General features: G+C 31.1%; 2 protein-coding genes across 4 annotated transcripts in view; one reads left to right on the top strand and one right to left on the bottom strand.

Annotated features, from left to right (window-relative positions):
- The window catches only part of LOC122505970 (neurobeachin-like), a 75,298-nt gene extending 66,424 nt beyond the window's left edge, over positions 1 to 8,874 (bottom strand). For 2 of the 3 annotated variants that reach the window (XM_043617888.1, XM_043617889.1), the window contains exon 1: positions 8,576 to 8,874. In XM_043617888.1, the coding sequence (XP_043473823.1) occupies positions 8,576 to 8,734 (159 nt within the window). In that variant the 5' untranslated portion in view covers positions 8,735 to 8,874. Of the gene's footprint in view, positions 1 to 4,141; positions 4,312 to 8,575 lie in introns of those variants that run through there. The other variant, XM_043617887.1, reaches the window with a different exon arrangement.
- Positions 8,875 to 9,349: 475 nt separating this feature from the next.
- LOC122505965 (septin-2) lies at positions 9,350 to 12,273 on the top strand. Its single transcript, XM_043617880.1, has 8 exons — positions 9,350 to 9,419; positions 9,723 to 9,840; positions 10,415 to 10,751; positions 10,832 to 10,943; positions 11,024 to 11,216; positions 11,289 to 11,416; positions 11,488 to 11,661; positions 11,756 to 12,273. The coding sequence occupies exons 1-8, from the start codon at positions 9,390 to 9,392 to the stop codon at positions 11,927 to 11,929; spliced, it is 1,266 nt and encodes a 421-aa protein (XP_043473815.1). The 5' UTR covers positions 9,350 to 9,389; the 3' UTR covers positions 11,930 to 12,273.
- Positions 12,274 to 12,312: the final 39 nt, after the last annotated feature.

Genomic DNA, 12,312 nt, shown 5'->3' with positions numbered 1-12,312 from the left:
GAAACAACTTTAAGCTTCGACCATTTTTATTTGAAATGTAAATCCTTCCATTAAGGACGACATTTTCCGTTGGCTTGATTCCCTACAGAATCAAAAGACTTATCAAAATATTGAATAACTAAACAGTTGTTTTGGGATTGGAAAGAGTTCCAAGGGGGGTTCATTTAACAGGTTGTCAAACTGAATGTCTCAACTGTAGGATAGCCGGAAGCGGATGCCAACAAGGGATTTACAAACTTGCTCTCAAACAGTTTATACTTGTATGGATTTTCGCGAATCGTCGACAGTTGAAGATAACTCCGTACCTACATATAGATGTGGGAATAAAGAATTAAGGCGGAAAAGAAGATCTCCTTCAAGAGTAGCATGAAAGAGCAATAAATTTTGAAGAAAACTAAATACCAGTATCAGGCAGCTCAATGCCACAGCTCAAATGCCGTGATCCTCGTAAAGAGACTTAATGTCGTTCCCTCTCAGTTGCGACGCAACTGTCTCATCGCATCACACAGAAGAGGGTGTTTACTTTAACTTTCACCTTCTTAATTAAGTTCTGTAATTTCTCAGGTTCTTTTAATTCTCATCATTACCCAACAATAATTCAATATCGAAAAAATCATGTAATTCACGATCCAAGTATGTTCATTAAACTGAAAAGAAATCATCAACTAATAAATAAATTCTATATAAATATGTTTTAACAAAAAATCGATTATTACATATTTTCTGTATTACAATACATTTGTTATTCTATTTGTGCAAAAGGAAATTCAGTCGAATTTATGGATTTCTGCGTCAAATAAAAATGCAGGCTAATAGTGTTTGGAAGATTCTTATGTACCATACCGCAATAAAATAAACTCTATTTCTAAATCTTTATTTAAAAAGATTATATAATTTAAAGATACGTAGTTTTGCTTTTAAAATTAAATTAATGAAATGAAAAAGAAGAGTTTTGAAATGTTTTTATTCAAGAAGGGAGAAATGAGCTGCGTTGTAAATTAAAAATAAAAGCTGTTCTCGTAAATTACAACTCCATCCTCATGCACTCTCTAAATGCACTTAAGTATATAAAAGTAAAAAATTTCAATGGAAATGCATTCGTCAGTGATGTTGTTTGCATAATAATGTGAAGTACACTCGATTTTATACTAGTGGGGAGAGTTTCTTAAAAGACGAAGCTGACAAATCATTGACACAAATGCCAATAATGCTTCGCTCCAACAATAATGTATATCCTTTTTATCTCTGACAGTTGCCAGACTTCCTTAGAAAGACAAAAATCTCTACCACAGATTTAAAGATTTACAAAAGAAAAGTGGAAGAAGCGCAAGAAAAAATACTCAGAATGTAGAAAAATAAAGTAAGTAAGCAAGCAAGCAAGCAAGGATTTAATTTAAAAGAGTAAAAAAATGCGGAATCCCCACAAGAAAATGCAGGAGAGACAAGAGCTTTACGAGTCAGAGCCCTTAAATAACCCTTCGCTGGAGTCTTGAATACAGCGCACGGAACGTAAAAGTCTTCTCAAATAGTTTTTTTCTGCTAAATTTCTTCCTCCTGCCCAGAACAAAGGGAGAAAAATTGCCTAATAAAATAAAAAATTTAGTAATCGTGTCGATGAAATTGACCCCAACTTGAACACCATATAAGACTAAAGGGAATAAAAAAATAATCCTTTCTTCAGTGCACGGTCCATTTTACCAAATTGAACTTAAATAGTAAAAGTGTTAAAGGATCAAGATTTTTATTTATATTGCTGTTGGTATAACATTTCCTGCAAGAAGGAGGCTCGAGAAAGACCACCAACACCCATCGACTCTTCTACCTAAGCTCGTTTTCCTCGAGTTAACGAGTTTCAGTAACCCACTGAATAGAAAACAAAAGCTCCGAATCAGCGGTATAACAATGCGCAAATTAAATCGGAGGAAAGTAATTGGACATTAAAACTTTGCGTTTTATGCAATCCTATATACATCCAGACGAAATTCACGACAGCCTCCAATTAATCTTCTACATCCCTTTGAAATCTGTTTAAAATTAAAAAAAAGTCCTCCAATACAAAAATGTTTAATCATTTTATGTTTTAACATGGATTTCACTTTTGCTAGGCATTATTTTACATTTTTCCACATTGTTGGATTTATAACTTTTATCTCTTGCATTCGACTGCAAATCAACGTATAAACCAACAATATGTAGTGCCATCAACATTTTTAGTTAACAAAAATTATATTATGTACATAAATATTTTATGTACCTACTTTAAAAAAATTAAAAGGCCCTGACCAGGGCCGGATAGGGCCGACCTATTAGGGAATGAAACGCCGCGCCCGATATGGCCCTGATCTGGAAATCCACATTTTCTTGTCGCCCCGATCTGGGCCTGATCGGGCGCAGCGTTTCATTCCTTACTATGGCCCTAGTAGGGTAATTTCTACACGGGATGTTTCAATGAATTCTTAATTTAGTAATTATTTAGTAATACAGAATATGAAAAAGTAGTTAAGATCTTCAGAAATGTTGACAATTTTCATCATTTTCCAAAAAACGGGTCAAAACTGTGAAACTGTTTTTTCTGTGTCATTTTACTTTTCTGTTTAATTATAATTAAATTATTCATTTAAAACGATATTTGAATACATATAAAAAACATAAATTAACGTGATAGAAAGTATTGTAAAGGATAAAATGCAGCTCAAACATATATATTTTGTTTTGTCAAAAAAAGTATTTGGTCATCGAAAAAACATTTAAGTGTCCGTTTTGCAGCTATACTCAGCTATTTGTGTTCGTGAGGTCGTTCGTGTGAAATCATAAATTTACAGAACAGTGTGTTTTACACATTCAACTTTACTTTGAGTGGTAGTTTAACGTTGAATGCAGGACACATGCACATGCACCAATGTTCCGATAAATAGGACTTTTCTAACGCAATCCCCAAACCTTCGCCGATAAAAGTAATAAATCAGAGCATGCAAACACGTTTCAGAGAGGCACAACAACAATTGTTCACCAAGTTGCGTATCTTGCACATTATACGATAAATTATTATCAACTACTATTGTGACATCCATGGAGTTTCATGTGTGACTGTTCATAAATTTACAAAACAATTTCTTCTCTAAAAAGGAAAATTACACTTTTTCATAATTGTGGAATGCAAAAGAGAGAAAATACACGTGTTGATAATTTCATCAGTGAGCAAATTACTCTGAAAAATTGGCTTTACAAACTAATTCCATTTAAACTGCGTTAACCTTCTTGTATCTGGAAATAAATAATAATAACGAATTTTTCTAATCTTTGCCAACACTCAAGCCTAAATAATGAGTCTTATGCATTGAACACTTTTGAAATGATTTTATTATAAATTACGGCGAAAAGCAACTCTTAAAAGAATCTCTACTATATATACAATATATATTAGCAACTTGCAAATTTTACTCAAGTCAAATCTGAACAAAGAAATTCATAAAGTTGCTTATAGAGTTTGTATCAGTGAAAATGTTAAGCTCTCAATACCACAAAAGAAATCCTCAAAGCACAATACAGGTTTAGCGGAAGTGCTTTATGAATTTATTCCATTGGACTTCTTTCGACTCAATTCATTTGCTGACATATACAACTTTAATACGCGTTGGTACGACAAATTTATACTTCTATTCGTAATAAATACAACGTTTAATGGTGTTTTGAGAAATTGCTTATTACTCTCAAACCTAATTAATAATTTTAATTGTTTTCGTATGACAAATTATGACAAAGACGATATATATTAATAAAAAAATTTGCACCAATAACATTAATAGTAAATCGTGTCAACAATACACTTGAGTGAGCAGATAGAAAAAAGCATTAACTCAGTTTCGTTATCAAGTTTTAAAAATGAATCTCATTTCAACTACTATACATTAAAAGCACGGACCATAAAGAAAGAACGTATTACTCTCACCGGAAGTCCGACTTGCGAAACGTATCCAACCAATCGCTGAATCGCACGCCATGCATTCGCATTTCGCAGGCGTAAAAGAATAAATATGGCATTTTTTCAATAGCAATTGCTTATTTGCTTTTTAGAAAAATATCGATACAGACATTGTGACAGAAACAGAAAACACAGATATAACATAACCCTTCGCTCTTCCAGTCTTCCCTTATGCGCCATTTTCGCTGTGCCATCTATTCTTCGCTACACACAGTGCCATTCCATTCGTGTCACAGCGTTACCCCGTCTACCAGTCTGGCGGAACAGTAAAGTTATCCGTTATCCCAAAATGTGCTTCGCACAAATCTGCACAAATCTGCGGAATCAATCTGCAACAAATTTTATGGCACACTAAATTCATTGAGCCGCACTTTGAGATTACTGTCGCTGTGTGTGCTTAAACCTGGAAACGACCTCAATCATAATATTTCATGTTGATAGTTTGCCCATTGAGTGAGTTACAACAAGTTACTTTTCGATACTTGTACATACCTTGAAAAACATGAAAGCAATAAAACTATTTTACTCGTCTATGCATATAAACTAATCATCAATAGATAGATAATTAAAAGCGAACTCTGAAATGAAAAAAGAGTATTGCAAAGATGTCGAAAAAAGCATCTATATCCAACTGCAGTGCAGTCAGATTTGCTGAGCCCATTAAGCATATAAAGCTTCGGAATTATAGGTTAATTCGCATCGTTACTTTTAATTGTATTTTCGACCACAGAGTTATTACTAGTGCGCAATTTACTTTACAGCTTTTAAAATCCAAAAAAAGTTAAAATACATTATTCTGTACAAGTAAAAACCGGTTTTAATTTGAATGTCACGTAATTAATTTATATACTTAATTATAGGGTCGAAAAGAAATTGAATGCATTTTGAAATTTACAATTAAAAGGCTCGCGTATTTCAGTATAATAAGATTATTATTTGACAGGAGATATCGAATCATTGTTGGTGATGATAATTTGCAATTATGCGCTCAATCTGTTGACAGTGTACAGAACAAATAACCGCAATTAGGCACTAATTGGTCACTTAATTCATGTTCGTCAAAACAAGGGAAATCAAAGTAATTTGTGACTTTGCTTTTCCATAATAAATTATCAACGCCTATATTGGATAATTTCCCATCCAATTAAAACATTACAGACGACGAGACTATGGTTTCTGCATTTATAAGCAAAATCAGCGGTTGACGAAGTACCTCCATGCGTACAGCTAGAAACTCACGAAGCTTATAGCTGTCGATAGAGAGAGACGGCGAAGATTAATTGAACCACGTGCAACGAATTTGTCTTAAACACAACCTAACAAACTGCTGCACTTTTTTCCACTAAATAGGCATGCGAAGAAAAGAATCGCTATAGATTTCAAATAATTCTAAAGATAAGGGATAAAACAAATAGTCGACTTTAGAGGCGATGCGGAAGGCTTTCATTGCAAACAAAATGATTCACTGTCTTTTACAACTTTACTAGCAACAATTTTACTCTCTTTTTAAAATAAAATTAGCAATTTTAAAAATAATACAACGTAAAAAATTTTTAATCAAATTTATTTTCTTAAAAATAAAATATGAATGGGAATAGGTAGTTTTAATATTATTATAACTATAATAATCATATATTCTGATATAGAAAATTCAGGGAAAAGTCAGAGATTTTTATTAAGAGAGCTGAAAAAAAATTAAACTTTTAGAATTCATAAGAAAATTCTGAATTATTGGGTCTTTTCTGTTTTCCTCATAAACTATGAAATTACCACAAATTATAATACAAAATCTTCAATTTTTTCAATTGCTGACAATAATTTCTTTTTAAATAACTTAAATCTCGAACAACTATCAAAATAAATAAATTATTTCATGAATAATTTTACTTAAATATTTCAAAATTAATTCCATTTTAAAAGAGTTGCGTTTACAATTTTCATAAATAATTAAACTTCAAAAGGTTTTAATTTGCAATTTTATAAAATTTCAATTTTGAATTTATTTGTAATTAAGTTTTTTAAAATTTCAATTTTTGAAAAATGTTAATAATTTAAAATCTTCTAAAATTAGTTAAATTTGTCAATATATATTTAATTAATTATTTAAAATAATGGATTTATAGGAGAATTTTAGTTAATAACACTAAAAAATTGAGTTTTGAGGAAGTTACAAATGATTGCAAAAATTCTATTACTTTCCAAAATAATAAAATTCTTATCACAAAATTCAATTATTTTCAAAATTGAAAAAAAATCTCCGTCAAAATCCCAATTATCTTTATAAATAGTAAAATTCTTATTCAAAATTCAATTATTTTCAAAAGTTTTCCTCATTTCAATAATTTTCAATATCTCTACTATTTTAATAAAACTACCCAGAAGAAATCAATTATTTAAAAAAAATTTGAATAAAATTGTACGCAAACATTTAATTATCTTCATAAATAATAAAACTCATTGCAGAATTTAAATTATTTTTAATACAATTATAAACGAATTCCTTGAAAAATGTAACTATTCTTAAAAATTTTATTAAAATTCGTCAAAAGAATTCAATTATTCAATAAATAATTTACTTTTGTATTTTAATATATGAATTCTCGTAGAATTTTCTAATAAAAATTTATTTAAAAATTAAAATTTCACTTAAAGCTTTAGATAATAATTGAATATGAAAATAATTTTGAAGAAGTTAGAGTATAACAATATTCTTATAATATAAAATAATAATTGTAATTAAGAAATAGAAATGATGTAAATTATTTCCTTATGAAAATTGAAAATTTTCTACAAAAATATTAAGAAACGGGAATATGTATAATATGTTTTGTTTTTAAAAATAAAATAATGAGTTTGTAAACAATATTATTATTGAGAAATAAAAATTATGCATAAAATGGGTATTTATTTTCAATTTTTTATAAATAAACAAGAGAAAAATTTGCATAATTTAGACCAGTCAAACGAAATTTGTTATAGAGAAAAAGCATATAATAAACAAAATGGGTATATTTTTCACACAAAAACACAAGATTACTGCATCAAAAAAAGAATGAAACATAAATTAGCCCTTTCATTATACATATATTTTAAATACATTTTTCGTTTATTCAGTTTTATTCATTTTTCTGCATTTCATGACAAAATTATCTTTTCCCTGCGGCTTGACCCTGAATCCTGATTGTTATTTATTAGAGTTTTGGTTTTCTTTGCAATCTTTTTGATTTCATTTTTATGTAAATGAACTTATTAAAAATAGAAAAACCTTTCTTCTGTTTGAATTAAGTAAAATTTTTTCAATTCAGGGATTGCTTTCAAAAGAGAGTAGGTATCTAATGAGCGTGGGCAATGTCTATTTTTCATTCAACCTTTCTCGAGAAAGAGTAAAAATTTTCGTAAAATCAATTCCAACTTTTCTCCATTTACCTAGAGGAATTTCACTTTTAAATTAAAAAGTCAAGTTAGAGCAGAAGTAATGTAATTTGAAAAATATAAAATAAATTTTTTTTATTTTTCTCACTTTCGCATACTGAATATGTAAATTTCATTGGCAATTAGAAGTTTAAAAAATCCTTCAAGTCTCCTCACTCATTAGGATAATATTAAGCCATTCTGTTAGGTAAAAATACACAAAAACTTGTAAAAAAGACACTCTCAGAGGTGCTTTTTTTCATCCCATTCTCGGCATGTAAAATTACTCAACTTTTTTTACACGGCATCATTCCGTAAAAGTTAGTGCAATTAATCAAATTAGGAGCATTGAATTAACAGTAAATATTATAATATATTAATTATTTATAAATTTTCTATTCCACAATATAAAATAGCAATTGCGAAAAAAACACTCGTAGAAACGTCTAGAATCTATAAAATACGTAACGACAATAATTAGGATCCTCTTTCATATAACTTGTTCTGTGTCTCGTGAATCGTATTTTAATGTTTCGCCATTAAATTTATTTTTACTATTTTTAAAGTGAATTCATCATTTATGAAAAATTGAAAACAATAAGAACATTTATAGTACGTAAATTAGATTTTTACACACGACAAATGAAAATGTAACAAAATTTACAATTGCACAAGAAATAGTAATTTATTTTTTGACAAATAAAATTGCCTCGTGGTAAAAGTGCATTTTGAAATGCAACCAGTCGTAAATTCAAAGGGAACAGAACTCGAAAGAAGAAAAGTGTAACATTGAAGTAAACAAACCGGCCGGTACGGTTGGAAAGTGTTATTCACAAGATTCGCGTCCTTGAGGGGAAATAAAGCATAACGATCGCGAGCGCGTAAAAATCAAGAGGGAAATAAATTGGTTTTAAAAAAAGATATTGAGCCACTGGAGAGATGTGGCGGAAGGAAATGAGCGGATGCTCTTCGACAATTATTGTCACTACACGTGCATTACAAATACAAATTCTGACACGTAAATAGGTGTCCAATGTACACGAGGTTTGTCCTCGAAAGCACGTTTGACAGCTCGGACAGACACTTGCACTTGGCGAGGTTCGATGAACCTCTCGGGACGATCCACTGGGGTCATGACAGTCGGCGACTGAGATCGAAAAAATAAAATACAAAAGGACTCACCAAGTGAAGAACTGTGTTCACGACCTCTCGATTAGACACCTGTCCGACCTCGATAAGTCCTATCAGTACGGCAAATTTCAAGCTGTCGTTCATCGCCATCGCCACCACCTCCTCTGGCCGCTTGATGTCACTAAACGGGGAACTTTTCAGATCCGCCATCGCGGACACCAATTCTACACTATTTCTTCTATAATCACGAGAAAATATTTCACAGTTTTCAAACACGAACAATCTTATCAATGAGAAGATTTGCCCGTCACATGATAATACTCCACAATTTCATCTGCCATGTTAGAAAGTAGTCACTACAAGTAACTATGACACGCAGCCTGCCAACCGGCGGGACGGCGATTTTCCTAGGCGCAGCGACGACGCGCCTCCAAGCGGCTTCTGCGTCAACTTTGTTTTTCATTACTTTACGTTGGTACTCAATTTAAATATTTATTTTTATTCACTTTTATTATTTACAACAAAATGTCAATGTTACTAAGTTACTTTCTTATCGAAACTTAAACAAAGAGAAAAATTAATAAATATATATAAAATAATTCATACATTTTCCCGGAAACTTGAACTACGAAACCAATTTTCCCAATTTTCTATAAATCTATAAATATAAAGTATAGAACTTATTTTTTAAAAAATATTATTTTATTATATGTATTAATATAATTGATGACAATAGTTTAATAATAAAATATTTCAATTTTTTAATTTTTTAAATGGACTTACCTAATTTCCACAATTTTCCAACATTCTCAATGGAAATTTCAGGTTCAGAGGAAAGTTTCACAATTTTGACATTGCTTTCAAAATGGCGGCGGTAGATGTTGAGCGTGTGAAGGTGAGTGTTATTTTCCTCAATTTTTATACCGTTTCGGTGAAATTTGCATTTGTTTTTGCTGTCGGGAAAACAGTTGAAAGTAAATTGACATTGTGTTGTTGGAGATTTCGAAAAATGTAAATTTGTTAACAATTATTTTGCGTACATTTAGAAGGGCGTTGGTTCTTTTGTAGCAGGTGTATAATATCGCCGGCGATGAGCAATACACAAAAGTATTTCTGTCCATTTAGGGAAACAAAATACTGTTAACTGTTGAGTTAGTCAAGTCCCGCAACAGTAAACATGAATGATTATTTGTTTCAGTTGGAAGCAAATATCCGAAATTTAAAGCTATCCGGACACGTTGGATTTGACAGTTTACCTGATCAGCTGGTTAACAAATCTGTTCAAAATGGATTTGTTTTCAACATTTTGTGCATTGGTAAGTAGATTTATTTTTTAATCATTTTCAATGAAATTATAAATAATGTTTTTATTGATTAGTTTTAATTTCATTAGCATTGTAACAAATAATATGCTTTCTAACCTCAAAGAATTTTGATCGAAGCTCATGATTTTATACCTATTTAAAAATATCCTATAATTTGAAATTAATATTTTACATCAATTAAATTATCAAGTTCACAGGAAATGTTGAAACATTTTCGGTTGATATTTAATTTTATTGGCGAAATTCTATGGATTATTCAACTATATAACTATAATAATTAAGAACTTTTTTGTTTTCCGAAATAATTCCTTTTCTAGTGTCAATAATAATATTTTTTATACATCATCATCATCATCATGATTGATTTCCAATCTTAAGTTTTGAATTTGTTGAATGAATTGTTTCGTTTTCACGGGATTGAAAAATAAATAAATAAATTTTACATATTGTTTTATTTCGAAATTACAAACTGAAACATTTTTTATGCAATATTGTGAATTCTTATGCAAGAGAAAGTTATAAAATTGAAGATTTCTAGATGAAATATTTTGATTTAACAATTCAGGTGAAACTGGACTCGGAAAGTCAACACTCATGGACTCGCTTTTTAACACGAGCTTCGAAGCGAGCCCAAGTCCTCACAATTTGCCTGCGGTGAAATTGAAGGCCCACACTTATGAGCTGCAGGAAAGCAATGTGAGACTAAAACTCACCATCGTCGACACAGTCGGCTACGGAGATCAGATTAATAAAGAGGACAGTTTTAAAGCTGTCGTCGACTATATCGATGCCCAGTTTGAGGCTTACTTGCAAGAGGAACTCAAGATAAAACGCTCGCTATCTACTTATCACGACAGTCGCATTCATGTCTGTCTTTACTTTATTTGTCCAACGGGTCATGGGTAAGTTGCCTGAATCGAATCTTTTTAAATATTTGTCTTTTTTATCTTATTTATCTTGAAATTATTAAATTTGTTTATAGACTAAAATCCATCGACTTGGTATGTATGAAGAAACTCGATACCAAAGTTAACGTTATTCCCATTATCGCCAAGGCTGACACAATTTCAAAAACTGAACTACAAAAGTTTAAGGTAAGCTTTAATTTCAGTTTAACTGAAATAAGAAAGAAATAAAAGTTGGACATTTTTTCAATAAATTCTTTTATGTGCAGAGTAAAATAATATCCGAATTGCAAAACAATGGAGTGCATATTTATCAATTTCCAACTGATGATGAAAGTGTTGCTGATGTAAACACTTCGATGAATACGCACGTGCCTTTTGCAGTCGTTGGCAGTACTGACTTTGTTCGCGTTGGGAATAAAATGATGCGTTCCAGGCAATATCCTTGGGGCACAGTGCAAGGTAGCTTATATTTCTGGACTTGCACTCCACAATTCATCTTGCGTTTGCATTAAACTTAATTTTGAATTTCAGTCGAGAATGAATCACATTGCGACTTTGTGAAATTGCGCGAAATGCTCATTAGAACTAACATGGAAGATATGCGAGAGAAGACACACTGCCGTCACTACGAATTGTATCGCAAGAAGAGACTCGAGCAGGTAATAGAAACAGAATTTATAAGGCTTCTCCTCTTTCCCACTTTGACTGTAAGATTATTTCCGATATGTAGATGGGATTCAGTGATGTCGACAGTGACAATAAGCCGGTGAGTTTCCAACAAACTTGCGAAGCAAAGCGCTCGACCCACTTGCAGGAACTTCAGCAAAAGGAGGATGAAATGAGGCAAATGTTTGTGGCGCGTGTGAAAGACGCTGAAGCCGAGTTGAAAGAGGCGGAGAAAGAAGTAAGAACAATTTAACATTATTAATATTTCAATTGCAAAGTAACGATTATGCAGTTCAAGTTTTGGTACAACTGTCGAAATTGTTTGTTAACAGTTACACAACAGGTTCGATAAGCTGAAAAAAGATCACACTGAAGAAAAGAAGAAACTCGAGGAGAGTCGCAAGAAATTGGAGGACGACATTCAAGAACTCAATCGTCGAAAAGTCCAAGTTGCTCAGCAAACCCAGCATCACACACTAACTCTAGGCAAAAGCAAGAAAAAGTAAGAACAAATTTATTGAATCTTTACAAGACATTGATCCATTTTATTATTTATCAGTTACTCATCATTTAATATATTTATTCCCGCAAAAAGACAAATGCATTTAGAGTAAAACAAGTCTTGTAGAAAAATAAAACGAACATAACATTATAATAGATGAATTGATGAAATTACAAAACTATTCAAGTTTTGACCATTCTCCAAAGGTAGATTTGTAGTATTTGAATTTTGATACATTTTTACTATTGTATTATTTTTAAGATTTTGATTGTACAACTGATTGAATTTATAGTCGCTAAATTCATTTATAATACGCACATTAAATAAATGAACGACATTTAAATAAAAGTGGAATACAATTTATTTTCCTTTAAAGTAAATTAAAAA

Source organism: Leptopilina heterotoma, unplaced genomic scaffold, assembly GCF_015476425.1.
Source record: "Leptopilina heterotoma isolate Lh14 unplaced genomic scaffold, ASM1547642v1 Lhet_381, whole genome shotgun sequence".
Classification (NCBI taxonomy): Eukaryota; Metazoa; Arthropoda; class Insecta; order Hymenoptera; family Figitidae; genus Leptopilina; species Leptopilina heterotoma.
This window is presented reverse-complemented; position numbering and strand designations above follow the sequence as displayed.

Bases quoted from the DNA above. Each gene is read 5' to 3' on its own strand.
- LOC122505965 (XM_043617880.1), top strand. From the start codon at position 9,390: ATGGCGGCGGTAGATGTTGAGCGTGTGAAG. The intron at 9,841-10,414 runs GTAAGTAGATTT...TTAACAATTCAG, and splicing joins TTTCAACATTTTGTGCATTG to GTGAAACTGGACTCGGAAAG. The intron at 11,417-11,487 runs GTAATAGAAACA...TCCGATATGTAG, and splicing joins GCAAGAAGAGACTCGAGCAG to ATGGGATTCAGTGATGTCGA.